Here is a 22,982-nt window from a genome sequence, read left to right on the forward strand (position 1 = left end):
AGGATGAGCCCAGGATGGTGTAAGGCAACAGCAGGTGTTGGGCACCCAGCAGAGACAGTGACGCTCAGAAACAGAAGTCCAGGCCTGAGAAGTACTTGCGATTCGGGCCCCCTGGTAGGGCATTAAATTACTATTCTGGTCTGGGTTTGCCCACCACACACGTGCTGGCTTTGCAGGCAGTTGTGTTGAGACACAGGACCTGAGATCGTGGACGGCTTAAGAACATACAGAGTATATTCCATATAGGTCTTCTCCAAAGTTCCACTGAGTGTGTAAATATGACAGGTTTGTTGGTAAATTTACTGATTTAAATTCAGACCCTGAAAGCGTCGAGTAGTAAATTCTAACTGACAAGTTCTTCCTTCCAAGCTGTGATTTGGGCATGTGTGGATCTGAGCTCTGGTTCAGGAATCAGCACGACCGACATCTTCAGACCCCTGGAAGCCTGGCTTTGCCTGGAGCCCCCAACTCTTGAGCCCCTGCCCCATATCTGATGACATCGCATGTGCTGTCCCTCGGACGACTATGCACAGAACAGCGTTTGTGGTCTGCATCCCCCATTCTTTTGTGTTCAGGGACCTAGTGAAGAGCATAGAGACGAGACCAGAGCTGTTTGCACTGTTGCAGGAGAAGTAAGCACCTGTCACAGGGAAGCTCGCGCCGCTGTCACCATGCCGCCCCCCCACCCCGCCCCACCGGTAGCACACATGACCACCTGCTGCATCCCTCACGGCTCTGCGGGGACCCTCTGGTGTCACAGGAGTGAGGAGGTGAGGGATGCGCCCAGCAGGTGGGGAGGCCGTCAGGACGAGGGCACCAGGAGCCGCTTCCAGGTGGGGGTTGTGGAGGGGCTGGGCCTCCATGGGCAGCCCCTGTGGCCCCTGGGAAAGAACTGCAGAATGGGGTGCGGGCATTCCTCACCCTTGCTTGTGGCAAACGGCTTCCGTGGACGTGGTAGCAACGACATTCCCTCCCACACCTGAAGTTTCAGAGAAATCTTTGTAATAGATTTCTACTAAAATCACATTTAATTATATTATACTATTTTAATTTTATAGTTTTGTATGAGCAGCAGCTAAAACTTAGAGTTCTTTTGTACTGAAAATGTGGAAATAGTGAATTACTGTTCTTGCATTAACTGTAATTTATATTCAATATTTCTGCTTTTCTATCTCATAGAGTGGATTTGCTTTTATGTCAAAAGCACAAAATGACTCAGTGAGGTATATTGTGTGTAAGAAGATAGGCTCCATGGTTTCCTTTAAAATGTCTGGCGTGTCGCGAGGAGTGAAGGACAGAGGGGGCCGTCGTGCTTCTCCTCTGCCTGTGTCTCCAGTGGCACGGCCGTGTCCCAGGCGGCGGGAAAACCGTGTCCGCACGAGCCGGGCTGCCGTTCCAGGGAGGAGCTCAGCACAAACCACAGGGAAGGATTCGGAAGGAAGAAAATCCTCTGCACAAAAGACAGGTTCCTTCGTTTCAGAGACCTTCAAATATCGACAGACAACTGAAGACATTCCAAGGAAATTAAGTGACACACAGCTAGAAAACTAGGAAATATGTGACTTTTAAAAAGCTACATAATTTTGGGACGCCTGGGTGGCTCAGTCGGTTGAGCGGCTGCCTTCAGCTCAGGTCATGATCCCAAGGTCCTGGGATCAAGTCCCACATCAGGCTCCCTGCTCGGCGGGAAGCCTGCTTCTCCCTCTCCCACTCCCGCTTGCTTGTGCTCCTGCTCTCGCTATCTCTCTGTCAAATAAATAAATAAAATCTTTAAAAAAAGAAAAAAAATTAAAAACAAAATAAAAAATAAAAAAATAAAAAGCTACATAATTTTAAACTCCTGTAGAATCACTGACTAAGAATTTATTTAATTTAGTAAATGATACGTTCTGATAAGGGTCAAACCTTGTGTGGGTTCCAGGTCCCTTTGTGTGGCCTGTTTTAGCTGTAGATTCTTTTTGTGTAAAAAAGGAGCAAAAAGTACTTCTGCTGCTGTCTTAAAATATTGTTACATTAAATAAATATTTGTTTTGTTATTTTGTATTTCGAAGGGTGTGACCATACTCAGTGCCCAGAGGAAAGCGCCGGGCTGGATTCGCTCCTTACTCAGGAGGCAAGGTGGCGCTGCTCAGGCGCATTCTCTCGCGGGGACTTTGGGTGGTGGGCTGTCCGGGGCCATGAGGCCTCTGGGCTGGGTGGGTCGGGACCTTGTGCGGAGGCAGGTCAGTGACATGGAGCTGGCACCTGTCTGCCTACCTGCTCCTCTGGAGCGCGTCCACGGGGCAAGCGGCCCGTGGGGACACAGAGCGGTCTGGCCTGGCCTGGGCGGTCATCCTGGTGTCACCAGGACGGGCTCATGGCACATTAAAGGCCCATGAGGCAGCTCTGGCACTTGCTTTCGCTGTGGCTGGAGAATGGCTTTCCCAGCGGTCGGAACCTTGCGTGTGGGTAGTGGCGTGGTGTCCTGCTTCTCAGGGCGCACCCGAGGACCTGGTGCACGGAGCACCTCTGCTGTGGCCCCGTCAGCCGCAGGACATGTGGACAGTGGCACTCCAGCTGAACCGCCTCCCGCCTGCACGTGCATGTGCAGCTGAGGCAGAAGCTGCCCTGTAGGCACGAGGAGGAAGCCATGGAGGCCTGGGCTGTCATGCACCACGGAGACCAACCCGCGAGGAGAACAGTTTCTGAAGCAAAATTACCACGTCAAAGTCACTAAAGAAAGCTGAAGGAAAAATTACAATATAGACACAGCATAATCACCAACGCTTTCCCCGAAATGAGCATGAAGCCTGCCCTGTGTCAAGGTGATTACAGTTTCTTAAAGTAAAAAAGACAAGAACACTGAACGTGAATACTGTTTAGAAGGGCCTGTGATACTGCAGTCAAGATAATCTGTCATCAGAGACTCCATGTACTTACCTTAAATTAGATACTGACAGTGAAATTAATTACATAATTATTAAAAAATCCTTCCCTTAAAGAAAAACTTTTCAGAGCAGTGATGCGGAACTCAGAGGTAACAGTTCAGTGTGGCTTCTTTGCCTCTTGTTGCTGAATCTCTGATCCTGAAAAAGTAGTTTCTCATGTTCGTAACAAATTTAAAATTCCATGCTGGTACATGGGCCAAGATCCAAAATGCAGATGACTGCCTCATACCCAGTTGTAGGTCTTGTAGGGAAAACCAGTTTATTCAGACTGTGTTAGATTTCTTTATTTTTTTCCATTTATTTTTTAGGAGTATAAGTGAGTTGCATCTTGTTTTCCACAAAAAAAAGAAGTGTTTATAAAAGTCTTACATGCATTTTGTTCTAATCAGTTTCATTTCTAAAAGCATGAATTTTATGATACAAGGTCATAACATCTGAGTAAGGCAAGGAGTATTTTTTTTTTAAGATTTTATTTATTTCACAGAGAGAGACACAGTGAGAGAGGGAACACAAGGGGAGAGGGAGAGGGAGAAGCAGGCTTCCCACGGACTAGGGAGTCCGATGCAGGGCTCGATCCCAGGACCCTGGGACCATGACCTGAGCCGAAGGCAGATGCTTAATGACTGAGCCACCTGGGCGCCCCAAGAAGTATTTTCAAAGCCTGTCTCCTCAGGGCTGTGCGGCGAGGGGGGAAGCAGCATGCTGGGGACACATCTGGGGCTGTCCCCTCACAGTGCAGCCCACCTGCTCTTGGTGTCATGCCCAGACCCCTGGTGACCCTGACAGCTTCTCCCTGTGACCGTGTCAGCCTGGGAGAGTCACATACACTTCACAGCTTGAAAGTATAGTGATAATTGTGACTCTTCCTTCAGTCTCCTCTGAGTTGTGAGGGCCCCACAGGGTCCTTGTTGGCCAGGTCAGTGTGACCGTGTGCGCAGCTTTGGCCCCTCCAGCCCCAGCCACGCAGTGATCTGTCACCATGCGCAATACTGAGGTGCTGTGTTCTGTACCATTATGATCGTGTTATAGTACAGCATGAAATTATGTTAAAAATGGGCCCATACCTCCAGCAGGATTTATCAAGGTAGAAATTGTAAACTTGTGACCCACAGGCATGGTCGTCTGCTGGGCAGAACACTCATTTTTGATTGAACACTAAGTGGTATAAATTTGGCTGCTTGCTAGCATTTGAGTCTTTCCTAGGTTTAATAGTCATTAGTCTTTATTGATCAAGATAAAAAAGAAATCAAAGTCCCATTGCTGAGCATCTCTAAGAACACTGGGCCATGACAGCCCACCACAAGGAAGCATATTCTAAAGAGCCATGTATAATAACAGTTTGGGCTTGGAGTCTTCCGTCTATGGTCTGCATAATTGAAATGTTGCGTACTACCTTCTCAGTAGCCTCCAGTGAGAAACCACTTTGTAATTGTTCACTCTATGTTAGGTCAGAATATCCAAAATTCAGAACTTCAGTAATGCCACCAATTGCTGCCCATTCTAGTGACCTGTTAGTTAATTTCATGGAAATAAATGTGGAAGGAAGCTGGCTATGAGCCCAAGGTGGGTGCCTCAGACTGAATACAGATAGCCCACGAACAAGCATGAGATATGTAGCACTGTGCTCTCATATGAAAATATTATTGAAAATCATTTTAATTATTTAATTTGTTCAAAATTATTTTAAAACTACAATTAATATTTCTGTTTAAAAAATTACATTTAGACCCAAATGTCCATTGATGATGAATGGATAAAGAGGATGTGGTGCGTACCCACAATGGAATATTACTCAGCCATCAAAAAGAATGAAATCTTCTATTTGTAATAATGTGGTGGAGCTAGAGTGTATCATGCTAAGTGAAATAAGAGAAAGACAAATACCATATGATTACATTCATGTGTGGAATTTAAGAAACCAAACAAATGAGGAGGGAAGAAACAGAGGGAAACAAACCATAAGAGACTCTTAATGATAGAGAATAAACTGAGGGTTGATGGAGGGAGGTGGGTGGGGGATGGGCTAGATGGGGGATGGGAGGGCACTTGTTGTGATGGGCACTAGGTGTTGTATGTAAGTGATGAATCACTGAATTGTGCTCCTGAAACCAATATTGCACTGTATGTTAACTAACTAGAACTTAAATAAAAAATTTTAAGTTAAAAGTTGGATTTAGGGGGCGCCTGGGTGGCTCAGTTGGTTAAGCGACTGCCTTCGGCTCAGGTCATGATCCTGGAGTCCCGAGATCGAGTCCCGCATCGGACTCCCTGCTCAGCGGGGAGTCTGCTTCTCCCTCTGACCCTCCTCCCTCTCATGCTCTCTGTCTTTCATTCTCTCTCTCTCAAATAAATAAATAAAATCTTTAAAAAAAAAAATTAAAAAAAAAAAAGTTGGATTTAGATTATGCACTTATTAATGCTTCACCAACCTACAAACATGGACATTTTTTAACACCCTTCTTCCTAGTAACAGACAAAGTGCATGGGGAACTAGAGTATCCCATGTAGGATGGCCCTGCTGCATGGAAGCAGTGTTTCATGATGTGTGTCAGAACATGTGCAATGTCAAATCAATGGAGATTTCAAAGTCCTATCTTCATGCCTATAAAATATGAATCTCAGAGAAAGCGGCCTAAGAATTTATCTTTTACAGATTCCCTTTATGATTTATATGCACAGTGAAATTTTCAAGTCCTTACACGAGACATTGGACACAGGAAACAAGACTAAGCAGCTGGTGGCATAAATCTCCTATCCAACACAGGTTCTGAGATCAGTGAGCACAGAAAGAACAAGGAGCATTAGAAGCCCACACAGCATATCTTCTGCAGTAGAACCACTACACTCAAAAAACAAGGCACACTTGTTCTCAGGCACTGGGTGGCTGGCAGTCTAAGCCCATGAGCCCTGAGAGAAGGGACATCACAAGGTGAGCACCACCTGGGACAGTGGAACTCAAGCATAGCATGTAGTCCTGCTGCAGTGAGGAGACAAAGACAAGGATGCAGGGTTTCTGAATCAGCCCGAACCTGTGGGGCAAGGCAACAGAGTCCCCTGAAGGAGGTGGTGGGGGAGAGTTAGAAGTTTGTGTATGTAGGTTTTCCAGAAGTCCTTGGTTGAATGCCAGGATACCAGTGCACAGGGAAAGACTTTTCAGTGCCCCTCTGGAAAGGCACTGAGGGGCATGAGCAAACAAAGATACTAGAGGTCTAACAGTGCTGATAACACTGCAAGTCCACCTCCCCTGGGGTGGAGAAACTGTTAACTCCCAGACATGCAGCTGTGAATCTGGAAGGGCTACACCACAGGCACGAAGGTCACCATAAAACTGTCCTAACAGAGCCTAAAACCAAGCTTCGGGAACACCTGCAGACGAGACACCTTGGGAGGCGGAATGCTTTAAAGTTACAGGGGTTTAATAAACACCTTTGTTTTCCACAAACCCACCACCCCTATGTTTAAGGTGATTATAGTAAATATGTTGAACAAAAGTCCACAGGAGGGAGATACAACCACTACCTTGTGTCCCTGACAATGTCCAGTGTGCAATCAGAAATTACTAGTGATGCAAAGAAATAAGAAAAAGTGATAGGAAACTAAGAAAAAATGTAATCAGTAGAAATAGACCCTGCGTGAAGATGTCGAATTTAGCAGACAAAGGACTTAACACTTTCAAATATGTTTAAGGCCTTAGAAGAAAACATGGTCTTAATGATTAAACAGATAGGGACTATCAGTGAAGAAACTGAAACTGCAGAAAATAAATGGTAACCATAATAACTGAACTAAACACCCGCTAGTTTGGCTTCCCGCAGATTGATGATGGCACTAGGACTGGTCAGGAGACTGGGGACAAACAGAGAAGTTGCCAATCTCAAGAACACAGAGAAAAAGACTGACAAATGAGCAGCAGTGATGTGTGGGACACATCAGGGGGACGAGTCCCAGAAGGAGAATGGGAATGAACACAAGTTGGATGCATACAAAGAAAACTATCTGCAGGCATATCCCCATCAAACTGTGGAAAACCAAAGAGGAGGAAATTTAGGCAGCAGCCAGATTTTAAAAAGGCATTTCTTACCCAGGAACAATGATATAAGTGAATGTTTATTAACAATTTTACATGCAAGGGAAAATATTCTTCAAAAAATGACAAGATACAGATATTTTAAAGTAAACTTAAGATCAGAAAATGTCACCAGCAGAGCTGCACTAAAAGAAATCCTAAGAGAGGGTCTTCCAGATGAAAGGACAGGATGCCAGATGGAGATGCGCATATACAGGAAGGAGTAAGGAGCATCGTAAGTGGTAAATATGTGTTTCTGTTTATAAAATACCTATTTTTGGGCGCCTGGGTGGCTCAGTTGGTTAAGCGACTGCCTTCGGCTCAGGTCATGATCCTGGAGTCCCGGGATCGAGTCCCGCATCGGGCTCCCTGCTCGGCGGGGAGTCTGCTTCTCCCTCTGACCCTCCTCCCTCTCATGCTCTCTGTCTCTCATTCTCTCTCTCAAATAAATAAATAAAATCTTAAAAAAAAATACCTATTTTTTTCTTCTCTGTATTTCTTTTAAAGTTAAATGATAGAATGATAGCAAATCAAGTGGAGGTGATGATGTATGTGGAAGTAAGAGACACAGCAAGAATAGCACAAAGTGTAGGCAGCCTGGGTGGCTCAGTAGGTGGAGCGTCTGACTCTTGATTTCTGTTCAGGTCATGATATCAGGTCATGATCAGGCCCTGCATTAGGTTCCATGCTCAGCTAGGAGTCTGCTTAAGATTTTCTCTCTCCCTCTCCCTCTGCTGCTCCTTCTGCTCATGTGCATGCTTTCTCTCTAAAATCAATCAGTCAATCAATCTTTAAAAAAAAAAAAACAGCACACAGGGTAAGGACCAGGCACACTGAGCTGATCTGTGGTAAATTCTTACACTTGTGAAGTGAGCTGTGGGAAGGGAAACGTATCAGATATGAGGTTTGAAGTGATGCAGTATATTGACTCAGAGTAAACACTGGTAAAATCAGAATGTGTATTATGATTCCTATAGCCAATGAGGAGAGAAAAAATAATGAAAAAAATTAACCCCCACAAAGAAGAATATGATCAACAAAGGAGAAAAAAATCCAAGAGGAACAAATAACAAATTAGCAATATGTAATTAAACCCAGGGACATGAGAATTACATTAAATGTAAATGAACCAAACATTCCAATTAAAACATAGAAATTGGGAGGGGGGAAAGATGGCGGAGGAGTAGGCGACCCTATTTCAACTGGTCCCCGGAATTGAGCTGGATATCTACCAGACCACTCTGAGCACCCACGAAACCAGCCTGAGATGTAAGAAGATCTGGATCTCTACAAACAGAATATCGCAGGCGGTTGGTTTTGAGGTACGAAGCGGAGAGCCGTGATCCTGCGGGCAGATATCGGAGGATAAACGGCAGCGGGAAGGTGCCTGGCCATGGGGATCCTACACCGCCGGTGAGTGACAGCCTCGCACACTGCGGACGGGGCACTGACTCACAGACCGGTAGCTTCGGGAAAGGACTTTAGGGCAGCCCCTGGGGTGGAAAACCAGACCGGTGGGGTCGTGCGCACGCGAACCGCAGCCACCCGGACAGAAACCCGGAGCGACGGTCGCACGCACGTGAACTGCAGCCTCCGAGATGGAAACCCGGTGCGCCGGAGTCCCGCCGGTGAATTGCAACCCCCGGGGTGGAATTCCCGAGCGGCGGAGTCGCGCATACGCGAACTGCAGTCTCTGGGACAGAACCCCAAGCGGTGGAGCCGCGCGCGCACGCAAACTGGGAGCGGCTGGCAGTTTTAGAAGCACAAAGGGCAAAGACGTGCCCCGACCTGGCGGCAGGACTGGGAGCGCTGCGGAGGGGCGCACAACCCAGGACGCTGCAGTTTATAGCAGCACGGACAGAAACGGAGACAGTGTGGCCTGGAGAGCTCACTGAAGAATAGACTGAGGTCTCTGTGCTCTGAGGCAGAGGGTTGGAAGCAGTCTCTTCTGCTCTGACTCACGGAAGAAACGCGGAAAGCCCCCAGGGAAAGGTGCCAGAGAACAAAAGCCCCAAAGACTGATTCCCCCTGAGCCCATCCCCCGCCCCAGGGGTGCAGGGCAACTCCGCCCAAACAGGGTTGCCTGAGTAACAGCGCGGCAGGCCCCTCCCCCAGAAGACAGGCTGGGAAAACAAGAGGCCAGCAACCCTAAGGTCCCAAGAAAACAGGTGCATCTTGCTTGGGTTCTGGTCAATAATTTGGACTCTATACATTCCCTCAAACACCCATCAACAGAATGACTAGGAGGAGGAGCCCCCAAAACAGAAAAGACTCAGAGATTATGACTTATGCTGCAGATTTACAAATGGATGCAGATATAACCAAGATGTCGGAGATGGAATTCAGGCTAGCAATTGTGAAGACAATGGCTAGAATGGAGAAATCAATTAATGGCAACATAGAGTCTCTAAGGGCAGAAATAAAAGGTGAATTGGCAGAACTTAAAAATGCTATCAATGAGATCCAATCCAATCTAGATAATCTAACAGCTAGAGTAACTGAGACAGAAGAGAGAATAAGCGATCTGGCAGACAGTATAATAGATAAAAAGGGAAAAGAGGAGGCCAGGGAAAAACAACTCAGAATCCATGAAAATAGAACCAGAGAAATAAGTGACACCATGAGGCATTCCAGTGTCAGAATAATTGGAATCCCGGAGGGAGTGGAGAGAGAGAGAGGGCTAGAAGATGTATTTGAGCAAATTGTAGCTGAGAACTTCCCTAATCTGGGGAATGAAACAAACATTCGAGTCCTAGAGGCAGAGAGGACCCCTCCTAAGATCAAGGAAAATAGGCCAACACCCCGGCCTGTAATAGTAAAACTTGCAAATCTTAGAACCAAGGAAACCATCTTAAGGGCAGTTAGGGGGAAGAGATTCCTTATGTACAGAGGGAGGAACATCAGAATAACGTCAGACCTATCCACAGAGACCTGGCAAGCCAGAAAGGCCTGGCAAGACATATTCAGGGTACTAAACGAGAAGAACATGCAACCAAGAATACTTTATCCGGCAACGCTTTCATTTAGAATGGATAGAGAGATGCAGAGCTTCCACGACTGGCAGAAGTTGAAAGAATATGTGAGCACTAAGCCGGCCCTGCAAGAAATACTAAGGGGGATTCTGTAAAAGGAGAAAGACCCCAAGAGTGATCTACAACAGAAATTTACAGGGACAATCTATAAAAACAACGTCTTCACAGGCAACATGATGACAATTAATTCATATCTTTCAATAATCACTCTCAACGTGAATGGCCTAAATGCTCCATAAAACGGCACAGGGTTGCAGATTGGATAAAAAGACAGGACCCATCCTTATGCTGTCTATAAGAGACTCATTTTGAACCTAAAGAGACATCCAGACTGAAAGTGAAGGGATGGAGATCCATCTTCCATTCCAGCGGACTTCAAAAGAAAGCTGGGGTAGCAATTCTTATATCAGACAAATTAGATTTTAAACTAAAGTCTGTAATAAGAGACACAGAAGGACACTATATCATTCTTAAAGGGTCTATCCAACAAGATCTAACAGTTGTAAATATTTATGCACCCATCATGGGAGCAGCCATATACATAAGCCAACTGTTAACCAAAATAAAGAGTCATATTGATAACAATACGTTAATTGTAGGAGACTTCAATACTCCACTCTCAGCAATGGACAGATCATCTAAGCGGAAAATCAACAAGGAAACAAGAGCTTTGAATGATACATTGGACCAGACGGACCCCATAGATATTTACAGAACATTCCACCCTAAAACAACAGAATACTCATTCTTCTCGAGCGCACATGGAACTTTCTCCAGAATAGACCATATACTGGGTCACAAATCAGGTCTCAGCCAATACCAAAAGATTGAGATTATTCCCTGCATATTCTCAGACCACAGTGCTCTAAAACTGGAACTCAATCACAAGAAAAAATTTGGCAGAAATTCAAACACTTGGAAGCTAAAGACCACTCTGCTCAAGAATGTTTGGGTCAACCAAGAAATCAAAGAAGAACTTAAACAATTCATGGAAATCAATGAAAACGAAAACACATCGGTCCAAAACCTATGGGATACTGCAAAGGCAGTCCGAAGGGGGAAATATATAGCCATCCAAGCCTCACTCAAAGAAATAGAATCCCGAATTCACCAACTAACTCTACACCTTAAAGAACTAGAGAAAAATCAACAAACGACACCTAAACCACACATTAGAAGAGAAATAATTAAAATTAGAGCAGAAATCAATGAATTAGAAACCAGAAACAGTAGATCAGATCAATGAAACTAGAAGTTGGTTCTTTGAAAGAATTAATAAGATTGATAAACCACTGGCCAGGCTTATCCAAAAGAAGAGAGAAAGGACCCAAATTAATAAAATTATGAATGAAAGGGGAGAGATCACGACTAACACCAAAGAAATAGAAACAATTATTAGAAATTATTATCAACAACTATATGCCAATAAACTGAGCAATCTGGATGAAATGGAGGCCTTCCTGGAAACCTATAAGCTGCCAAGACTGAAACAGGAAGAAATTGACAACCTGAATAGGCCAATAACCAGTAATGAGATTGAAGCAGTGATCAAAAACCTCCCAAAAAACAAGAGTCCAGGGCCTGATGGATTCCCTGGGGAATTCTACCAAACATTCAAAGAAGAAATAATACCTATTCTACTGAAGCTGTTTCAAAAAATAGAAACAGAAGGAAAACTTCCAAACTCATTCAATGAGGCCAGCATTACCTTAATCCCCAAACCAGGCAAAGACCCCGTCAAAAAGGAGAATTTCAGACCGATATCTCTGATGAATATGGATTCCAAAATCCTCAACAAAATCCTAGCTAATAGGATCCAATAATACATTAAAAGGATCATCCACCATGACCAAGTGGGATTTAGCCCTAGGATGCAGGGATGGTTCAACATTTGCAAATCAATCAATGTGATAAACACATTAATAGGAGGAGGGAGAAGAACCATATGGTCCTTTCAATTGATGCAGAAAAAGTATTTGACAAAATACAACATCCTTTCCTGATTAAAACTCTCCAGAGTATAGGGATAGAGGGAACATTCCTCAAGCTCATAAAATCCATCTATGAAAAACCCACAGCGAATATCATCCTCAATGGGGAAAAGCTGAGAGCCTTTCCCTTAAGATCAGGAACACGTCAAGGGTGCCCACTCTCACCACTGTTGTTCAACATAGTACTAGAAGTCCTAGCAACAGCAATCAGACAACAAAAAGAAATAAAAGGTATTCAAATTGGCAAAGAAGAAGTCAAACTCTCTCTTTTCACAGACGACATGATACTTTATGTGGAAAACCCAAAAGACTCCACCCCCAAATTACTAGAACTCATCCAGCAATTCAGTAATGTGGCAGGATACAAAATCAATGCACAGAAATCAGTTGCTTTCTTATACACTAACAATGCAACTGTAGAAAGAGAAATTAAAGAAACGATTCCATTTACAAGAGCACCAAAAACCATAAGATACCTCGGAATAAACCTAACCAAAGAGGTAAAGGATCTATACTCTAGGAACTACAAAACACTCATGAAAGAAATTGAAGAAGACACAAAAAGATGGAAAAATATTCCATGCTCATGGATAGGAAGAATAAACATTGTTAAAATGTCTATGGTACCCAGAGCAATCTATACCTTCAATGCCATTCCGACCAAAATTCTAATGACATTTTTCAAAGTGCTGGAACAGACAATCCTAAAATTTGTATGGAGTCAGAAAAGACCCCGAATCACCAAGGAGATGTTGAAAAAGAAAAACAAAGCTGGGGGCATCACGTTGCCCGATTTCAAGCTATATTACAAAGCAGTGATCACCAAGACAGCATGGTACTGGCACAAAAACAGACATATAGACCAATGGAACAGAATAGAGAACCCAGATATGGACCCTCAACTCTGTGGTCAAATAATCTTTGACAAAGCAGGAAAAAACATGCAATGGAAAAAAGACAGTCTCTTCAATAAATGGTGCTGGGAAAATTGGACAGCCACATGCAGAAGAATGAAACTCGACCATTCTCTAACACCATTCACAAAGATAAACTCAAAGTGGATGAAAGACCTCAATGTGAGACAGGAATCCATCAAAATCCTAGAGGAGGCAGTAACCTCTTTGTCATCGCCCACAGCAACTTCTTTCAAGATACATCTCCAAAAGCTAGTGAAACAAAAGCAAAAATGAACTTTTGGGACTTCCTCAAGATAAATAGCTTCTACACAACAAAGGAAACAGTCAACAAAACAAAGAGGCAACCCACAGAATGGGAGAAGATATTTGCAAATGACACTACAGATAAAGGGCTGGTATCCAAAATCTATAAAGAACTTCTCAAACTCAACACCCAAAAAACAAATAATCAAGTGAAAAAGTGGGCAGAAGATATGAAAAGTAGCTTCTCTGAAGAAGACATACAAATGGCTAACAGACACATGAAAAAATGTTCATCATCATTAGCCATCAGGGAAATCCAAATCAAAACCACACTGAGAGGGGCGCCTGGGTGGCTCAGTTGGTTGGGCGACTGCCTTCGGCTCGGGTCATGATCCTGGAGTCCCGGGATCGAGTCCCGCATCGGGCTCTCTGCTCGGCGGGGAGCCTGCTTCTCCCTCTGGCCCTCCCCCCTCTCATGTGCTCTCTCTCTCTCTCTCTCTCTCATTCTGTCTCAAATAAATAAATAAAATCTTTAAAAAAAAAAAAACACACTGAGATACCACCACCAGTTAGAATGGCAAAAGTGGACAGGGAAAGAAACAACAAGTGTTGGAGAGGTTGTGGAGAAAGGGGAACCCTCTTACACTGTTGGTGGGAATGCAAGTTGGTACAGCCACTTTGGAAAACAGGGTGGAGGTGCCTCAAAAATTTAAAAATAGAGCTACCCTATGACCCAGCAATTGCACTACTGGGTATTTACCCCAAAGACACAGATGTAGTGAAAAGAAGGGCCGTATGCACCCCAATGTTCATAGCAGCAATGTCCGCAATAGCCAAACTGTGGAAAGAGCCGAGATACCCTTCAACAGATGAATGGATAAAGAAGATGTGGTCCATATATAGAATGGAATATTACTCAGCCATCAGAAAAGATGAATACCCAACTTTTACATCAACATGGATGGGACTGGAGGAGATTATGCTAAGTGAAATAAGTCAAGCAGAGAAAGACAATTATCATATGGTTTCACTTATTTGTGGAACATAAGGAATAGCATGGAGGACATTAGGAGAAGGAAGGGAAAAATGAAGGGGGGGAAATTGGAGGGAGAGATGAACCATGAGAGACTATGGACCTGACAAACAAACAGGGTTTTAAAGGGGAGGGGGTAGGGGGGATTGGTTAGCCCGGTGATGGGTATTAAGGAGGGCACATACTGCATGGAGCACTGGGTGTTATACGGAAACAATGGATCGTGGATCACTACATCAAAAACTAATGATGTATTGTATGGTGACTAACATAACATAATAAAATTTAAAAAAAAAACATAGAAATTATCAGACCGAATTAGAAAGACCCTTACTACTGAAAATATTATTTAAATATAAAAGTACAGACATGTGGGGATTAAGAATAGAGAATATATGTCTTATACACAGTAACCATAAAAAGGTGGCTTTGTTAATGTCTGACAAAGTAGTCTTCAAGACAAGAATGTACAAAACCAAAGAGGAGTGTTTCATTATGGTTAAAATATCAACTCATCAGGAAAACATTATAATCCTAAATATGACATGCACCTAATAATAACAGAGCTTCCAAATACATGAATTCAAAACTGGCAGAAATGAGAAATAAACCCATCATCATATTTGGAGCTTTTAATACTCTGTACAGAAGTTGATAGGACATGTAGACAGAACATCAGTAAGGACATAAAGGACACAGCCAACCTTATAAATCAACTGGAGCCTACCTGATTTTAGATGGAACTACACCCAAACCCTATAGGATGAACATGGAGCATTCACCAAGATCACATGCGGGGTTATGATGGGCTGTTTAGGATGATAAACACAACAATTCTGTAATTGGTGAATTCTGTCAAAGAAATAATATGTGACCTTCACAAAGTCTTTCAGAGGATAGAGGAAGATGACCCACATCCCACTAATTCTACGAGGCCAGGATAATACTGATGCCAGAACCTTTCAATGATATGGTAAGTAATGAACATCACAGACAACAACCCTCATCAATGTAGGTACAAAAATGGTCAACAACATATGAAAAAGTCAAAAGGATAAATCGTCCTGAGCAGGTCAGGTATCCTAGCAATGCAAGCCTGGCCCAGTAGTCAAACCCCAAACTTAACTGACAGCACAAGGAATGTGTTTATAATATCCTCAAACTGGAGGCAACCCAGACCCTTCAGCAGGTGAATGCAAACAACAGAATACTGCTCCCTGATGGAAGATGGATGATCTGCAGATACATCTCACAGACTTCCTGCTGGATGGAGCTGAATGCAAATATTTCCCGCATGGTTCTATTTATAGAAGTTCTGAAAGAGTCCGAACTATACAGTACCTGATCTGACAGAAATCAGATTGGCGACTGCCTCAGCTGGAGGGCAGAATTGTCTGCAAATGGGCATAGGGAATTAGGTTCTGGAGGCTTGGGGTGTATCTAAATGTCAAAACTCATCAAACTGTGCGTCTATCAGTACATGTAGGAAATTTATGCCTCAATGTATTTCAGTTAAAAATTAAAGGATGAATTGCAAAATCCACAATCATCCAAAGTAGAAATACGACAGCAATACCTAAAAAGTTGCTTTCAAATCTATTTAAGCATAAAGTATTAAAATAATATTTTTTCTTAAAAAATGACTTGACATATTCAGGTGTCCAGCAGAGGTGAGGACGTGGCATTGGTGTTTTTGGCTCAGGAGCGCACGGGAGGCCCGCCTTCCCTCATTCTCAGCTCCGGCCTCTGCACTTGGGGGAATTATGGATGCCGCTGTCAGGCCGCAGCCTCCGCTGATGCTCATTCCTGCAGAATTGTCCTTTATTCCCTCGCGGCTGCCACTCGTTCCCACGGGGCCACCAGCTTCTCGGGCCAGGCTTTACTCTGCTTTTCGGATGGAGCCTCAGTCGTGTTAGGTAATCCTGTAAAGCGTGGGGACACTGTGTTCTCTTCCAGCAAATGCTAATAATTGCTAAGTGACATTCAGATATAAACATCATTCCAGGGGAGTTACTGAGCAAGAGAGAGTTCTCCCCACACAAAGAATAAATAGAACAAATCTTAGTCACTTTCCAGAAGCAGAGTTTCTATTACCGGAAAGTGCTCTGCCTCTGGGCGCAGATGTCTGCCTTCAAGTCCCTTTGTATCAACTGTGACCAGTAAACATTCTTTTCTGATCTTTGATGATGATTATCGGCAGTAGGACCCCAACTAGATTTTAAAGAGAGAATAGGGAAAAGATCATCAGGAAATATACAAAATGAATGATGAAGTTTGGACCGATTTTTTTCTCTTTTTGAATTTTGTATTTCCCGAGCATTTGGGGTGCAGTCCTATCTCTGCCGTACTCAGAGAATGTAGCCTGAGGCGCTGTTTGTCACACTCGTGTGTACGTGTGTGCAGAGAACAGAAAGACTGACATGCACTGTGCCTGTGTGTGGCGAGTGAGATATTTGAAGGTATCTTCTTTCATCTACTTTTATTCATTTCCCCCAATTTTATAAATCTTGTATAATAAGTACTTAGTTTTCTTTGAGTTTCTTAAACGTCCCCTTCGTGGCATTTTGGGGAAACAGAAGAGAGGTCTGTGAGGGCGTCACCGCGGGGACTCCGTACAGCGGGGATGTGCCCCGCCCCACGGCCCCAGCCCTGACGCAGTGTCACCTCCCCCGGCCCCACGCCTTGGCCACACACCTCTGCGGTGCCACCTTAGCTCAGAGTCTGTCTCACAGTCACTGAGGCCGCTCACGGGGAGGGTCCTGGGACTTGGTCAGTCACACATCAAAGTTTCAGAGCGGCCTTTTCTTCAGGGAATCAAATGGAAGAGGGCATGTTTCGTGTCTCCCTGCTCTGAAGTCAGCGTCGCCCGTGGCAGGTGGCAGCTGGCCTGTAACCCCTGCCTTACCTGTGTAGGTCGCAGAGCGCTGACAGGTACAGCCCACGGCGCTCAGTTCAGCGGGTGGAAACATGCCTCGTTGCTTCTGCAAGCTACTAAGCTGATACTAAATTGGGGGCAGAAATTAGAATTGAGAACTTCTGCTCTCTGCAGGAGGCACTTCCCTCAGGTGGGCATTCGCTCCCAAGTGTGAAGCTTACACTGGGCACTTGAGCTTCCTGAGGAGATGAGGCTCCAGAAGGTCCACGTGGACTCACTCTGCATGTTGTTCTCGTAGGAGGGCAGGTGCAGGCTTCCCTGCAGGGCTGGGACCTTGACACTTGTGCTGAGACATCTCTCTCAGCAAGAGGGCGAGGAGCTGGACATCGGGAGTGGAGAGCAAGGCACAGTGTCATGGGGGACTCCCTGGCGCGCCCCTTCTCTGCTGGGGCCCCTGCCCTGGTCTAGGAGAGGGCATTGGGACACCCCAGAAAAGCCCACTGATTCTATAAAGGAGCCTCGTGGAGACCTGATGTCTGCTTCTTACCTGAAACTGGACATTTGGAGCCAGTGGTGCTGAGTCAGGCGCTGCCATGACCTGGCCGATGCCCTCACCCCTGCCTAGGGCTTTCTTCGTCCTCGCCGTGGGCTCCACAGTGAAATGGATCAGGTGGCTGTCGCCCTCTCCCCACCCCCAGAACCCAGACAGGAACTTCGGGGGTCCTCTTGCCTAGAGCCCTCTGCTGAGTCTGCTGCTGGTGGACACCCGCCACATGGGGTCGGGTCACAAACCTGTGTGCATGGGTTCCGCACTTTCCATGCCCCTTCCTGTTGTCTGCAGGCTCTGCACAGGAGTGGCCTGCTCTCCGTGCCCACCAGCCTCACACTGTGCCCGCACCCACCAGACAGTGTGGCCTTGTGACCTGGACATTGTGAATGTGACCAGTACTAGTAGATACTGTCTCTTGGACCCAGAGTCACTCTGCTTTGACATTGGAAGTTGTGGTAGCCCCTCCGGCTTCCTGGACTCAGCACCTCTCTCCCCATCGCTTCCCCTTTGACCTTCCTCTCTTTTGTGCCATATTTTGTTAAAAAAAAGAAATAGTTTAAATTCACATAGAAGTGCACTTATTTCTTTCTAGGTCTTTGAGGAAATTATTAACATGCTTTCTTAACAGTTGAAATGTATCTGATGTGAATTGGACGGGGCACGGTGTTGGTCCTGCCCTGTACTCAGTGCCTTCTCACTGACTCTGTGACTGTTGGCTCTCCTTTATTTTGTACAGGCTCCATCATCACCTTCCTCGCCCGTAGCTAACGAACCAAAATATGAGAAGCGCTGGCTAGACACCCTGTCAGTTCCGCTGTCTATGGCTCGAATCTCAAGGTACAAGGCTGGAGCGGAGAAATTAAGGTGTGTGACCACTGTCTAAAAGGGCAAAAGCTCATGAACCCCATTCACGAACCAGTTCTTAGTCACGGGGTGCTCCAGAGTATCTGAGCGCGGTTGTCTTTGGGTAGATTGATGAATACGATGTAAGTCGGGCATCAGAAGGAAACAGTGATGGGAGCAGCAGTGGGTTAATTATTAGCAAGCGTTCTGTCCAGTGGCAACGTGACTCTCGTTAGTCCTTTTGAAACATAGTGATTAGAAGAAATTGTATATTCACTTATAAACGTTCACAGAATTAGACTGGAAACAAGATTGCGTTCTTGTCCGAGGTGCAAGCGGTTTCAGAAAAGTCATTTAAACTCTGTGGGCCTCATTGTCGTCATTAATAAAATGAGAGGCTAGACCAACATCCATGTTACATGACGCTTGCTAGTTTTTGAGTGTGGTTAATTAATCAGCTTCAGAGATCCAAAGCGTGTCATCTGTGGCTGCCAGGGTACCATGCAAAGGCCAGCGAGTAAGTAGATGGTGCAGTTACTTCCAGTTGTAAGACAGGCGTGCAGAGAACTGTGTGAGCCATGCATCTGTCAGCAAGGGAAGAATTTACTGTTTTGAAATCGAGCATTATCTTTGATCTAGTGCGTGCATGCCCGCATGTGTGTGCGCCTGCCAGAATGTGCCCCCGCGTGTGTGCGCCTGTGTGTGCACCTGCTCTAGATGTGTGCCTGTGTGTGCTCATGTGTAGGGTCGGGGAGGGGAGAGGCCTGGGGTCTCTTCCTTCCGTGAAAGGAAAGTCTGTCTAATAATGCTTTTGATGAATGGCTATAATTATAATGCCAGTATAATGCCAGTATTAACTGGCATTAGCTGCACAGCCTCTTACAGTGAACGTGCACACCCGTGACGGGGTGCTTATGACACCATAGCACGAACGGCACCTCTAAGTTTGAGTTTTACATGTGTGGCCATCTTTGGAAAAGGTCAATAGCCGTGAAAAGTCAAAAGGTGGGAAGAGACAGATGGAAATGTGGGTAGATGGATGACAGATAGATGATCAATAGGTTGATAGGTAAGTAGGTAGGTAGGTAGGTAGAAAGAGAGACACAGAAGTAGGTAGGTGGGTAGAGATAGATCGACGGGTAGGCCCCATGTGTAGAGTTAATAGTAACAGAAGCAGCCAGTGTTCTTATGGCCACAGATCCCTGGTAAAATGTGCCTGTGTGTGGTTTTCTTACAACCTGTTTCTTGGTTGGAGCTGGCTTATTTAGGAGGTGAGTAGGGACTGGGGCTCATGCTCTTTGATCTCTGCCCACCCCTGTCTTTGAATAAAGGGCTCTTGGAAAATTAGGGCCGCTGAATGTCACCAAGCACATGCTGGCCGGCCACTCTGCTGTCTCTCTCAAGGAAGGGAAGACGCGGACCAGCTTCTGGTCGGAGGGTCAGCGCGCTTGTTTCTCACAGGCGGTGCCCCCAGTGACGTCCGCAGGGTGTGCAACAAAATGCCCCTTCACAGAGCACAGGGTGACGTCGCCAGCGACGATACCTGCCCGTGTCTTACCAGCCAGGTGCTGCCTGAGGTGCTGAGATGGGTCTCCTTCTTGGCAACAAAGAGCCCGCCCGTCAGGCCACGGGCCGGCGCCCATGGGGATGAGCACGATGTGCCTACAGGATGGCATGTGGCCAGGGCCTGCCACTCCGCCCTGTTCGGTGGGAATGCTGCTGAGCCCGCCAGCACACTGGAAGCCCTGGGATGCCTCATGAGACAAGAGCATGTTGTTTTATGAAGGCTCTGGGTCTTTTAGCTCTGCTGACATCTTCATGATTTTAAGCAAGGTGTTAATATGGGCAAGAAGGTGCAAAATAGCAAAATATTGAATCGGGACTCAAACTGCATTTGATAAAACCTGTTTGTCCTGACACTGCTGGCATTAACACTTGCATTTGGGGGCTGAGAGGAGCCACGAGGCCCGCCTTCCCTGGAAGACCCTCTGGTCCCATTTTGACCCAAACAGACAGAATCCAACAGCTCTGCTGTATTTTCTCTCAAAGGAGAAAGTGGGGAGTATAAGGAACATGTTCAGAAAACACCAATTCTAAATCAAACTGTATTCTTCCTATAAAAAATAATTTCAAGTTGAACAGTTTTTTAAATCTTGAACAAAGGTAGCCTGGAAAGGGTGTTCAGGACGTGTCTCAGAGCGGATCAGAAACACAGGGTGAGGAGGTAGGAAGTCCGTGGCCGGGGGCCCTGCTGCCATCTTTGGTGGGAAACCCCTGGGATCTCTTCCTCCAGGATTTCCCCAAAGTAATTGGCTCAGTAATGGTTGAGGTTCCTGAATTTCCTGAAATTTTTTTGGAAGATTCTTTAATGAGTAGATGCCAATGTAAACCTAAGTCATTTGAAGTATTTGAGGATAAAACACCAGCTGTCACAGGGAGACTGCTTTCATTCCCTGTGGCCCCCACAGCCTGCAGGACGGCTCCTCTGGAAGCTCTGCTCTGCTTACGGTCGGGGCAGTGGCGGCAGCGTGGGTCAGAGGCCAAGCGGGAGCCGTGCTCATAGGTAGATTATCGTCCCCATTGGTGAAGACTGAATTGTGGGTTATCGTCCCCGTTAGTGAAGACTGAATCGTGGGTTATTGTCCCCACTGGTGAAGACTGAATCGTGGGTTATCGTCCCCATTGGTGAAGACTGAATCATTGGTTATCATCCCCATTGGTGAAGACCGAATTGTGGGTTATTGTCCCCATTTGTGAAGACTGAATCATGGGTTATTGTACCCATTAGTGAAGACTGAATTGTGGGTTATTGTCCCCATTAGTGAAGACTGAATCGTTGGTTATCATCCCCATTGGTGAAGACTGAATCATTGGTTATCATCCCAGTTGGTGAAGACCGAATCGTGGGTTATTGTCCCCATTGGTGAAGACTGAATTGTGGGTTATCGTCCCCATTGGTGAGGACTGAATCGTGGGTTATCATCCCCATTAGTGAATACTGAGTCATGGGTTATTGTCCCCATCGGTGAAGACTGAATCGTGGGCTGCACAATAAAGCATGGTTCAGAGTCTCACAAAGAATCATGTGGTTTGGCCGCTGCGTTAGTTGTTGACACATTTCCCGAACATCACGTGGAGAAGAACATGGCCGCTGGTGGGCTGATGGTTATGAAGAGGACTTTGAGTCACTGTCTGCTCTCCCGTGACCAGTGAGTGCACCCACCAGCACGAGTCCTGTTCTGTCAGGGCTCTCACATGCTGGCGCCTGGCAGAAGGGCTGGCTGCACATGCTCTGTCCGGCCTCACTGGGCTGAAATCCAGCTAGAGGCCGGCTGCTCTCTTCTGCGGTTGGGAGCCTCTTCAAGCCTTGTTCGGATGGTTGGCAGAATTCAGTTGTTGAGTTTGTAGGACCCCAGGGCCACTGTCACTGCTGAAGCCCACCCACGTTCTGTGCCATGTGTCCCCGCACCTGCCAGGCAGCACCAAGTTTTCAGTGCGTGGAACCCTGACTTCTGGTCGCTGACCTCCAGACCCCAGTGTGAAGGGATCGGTTGGGCCCACTGATTTCAGACCCCTTCCAGCGGCACCTCGATCTGTGTCTGAGGAAGCTGTGTGACCCTTGGGTGCTGCTAGAATCTGCCTGCAGCGGCTGCCCCACCAGCCTGTCACCCTGGCAGCATGCACATGTCCGGATACGTCTTAGGTGTGTATCCTCTAAACATGCCATTGGCTTGGTTGTGCTTTCACCCAGTACCTTGGGAAGGATGCTGGTTTGGGTTCCCAGCACCCAGACTTGAGGTATGTGTGTGGTGGGGGGGTGTAGAGAGAAAATGAAGAGAACAAGAGAAACCGCATGCTTGCAAAATGTCCAAAATCATCCCAGTGTGAGGAAGCTTCCTGAGATCACTGTGGATGAGGCACCGTAGAGCACGGGCTCTCCAGGACGAGGAGAAGCCATCTGACCGCCGGGGAGGAACACTGTGCATGGGAAAGAGCCCTGGGTCTGGAATCAAGATAGTGCCCTTTGCCTGTGCCTTTCCAGAGCTCCGCAACTTCACCCAGCAAGGCTGTTTCTGATCTTGTCCTTGTCTGTTTGAACAGGTTCGGCAGGAGAAAATGTTAACACTTCACTGCTTCCTGAGATTTTGTGCAGGTAACATAAAATAAAGTTGTAGGTTTAAAGAAGCTTTGAAGTATACCTAATGTAGGGTTACAGCAGTTCCTAATTTTTTGGAATACGAATGCCTACCTGAAGGAAGAAATTCACAATTTGAGTGATTATCACTGAAGAAGAGCATCAGACAATCCAAGTCTGTGTCCCGCGCTCAGTCTGCATGGCTGGGCTCTCCCAGGGCATGGCTTCCTGGGGTCCCACTCTGGCTCAGTCTGCACGAGGGGGCTCTCCCAAGGCTTGGCTTCCTGGGGTCCTACTCTGGCTCAGTCTGCAGGGGGCTCTCCCAGGGCATGGCTTCCTGGGGTCCCACTCTGGCTCAGTGTGCAGTGGG

The 22,982-nt window shown here is 46.0% G+C and overlaps 1 protein-coding gene across 1 annotated transcript in view; it reads left to right on the plus strand.

Moving 5' to 3' along the window:
- SNTG2 (syntrophin gamma 2) overlaps window positions 1-22,982 on the plus strand; it is a 158,739-nt gene that overhangs the window by 53,767 nt on the left and 81,990 nt on the right. The window contains exon 9 of the mRNA XM_044918857.1: window positions 18,371-18,498. Within this exon, the coding sequence (XP_044774792.1) occupies window positions 18,371-18,498 (128 nt within the window). The remainder of the gene's footprint in view (window positions 1-18,370; window positions 18,499-22,982) is intronic.

This window comes from Neomonachus schauinslandi, chromosome 10 (assembly GCF_002201575.2).
Source record: "Neomonachus schauinslandi chromosome 10, ASM220157v2, whole genome shotgun sequence".
NCBI lineage: Eukaryota > Metazoa > Chordata > Mammalia > Carnivora > Phocidae > Neomonachus > Neomonachus schauinslandi.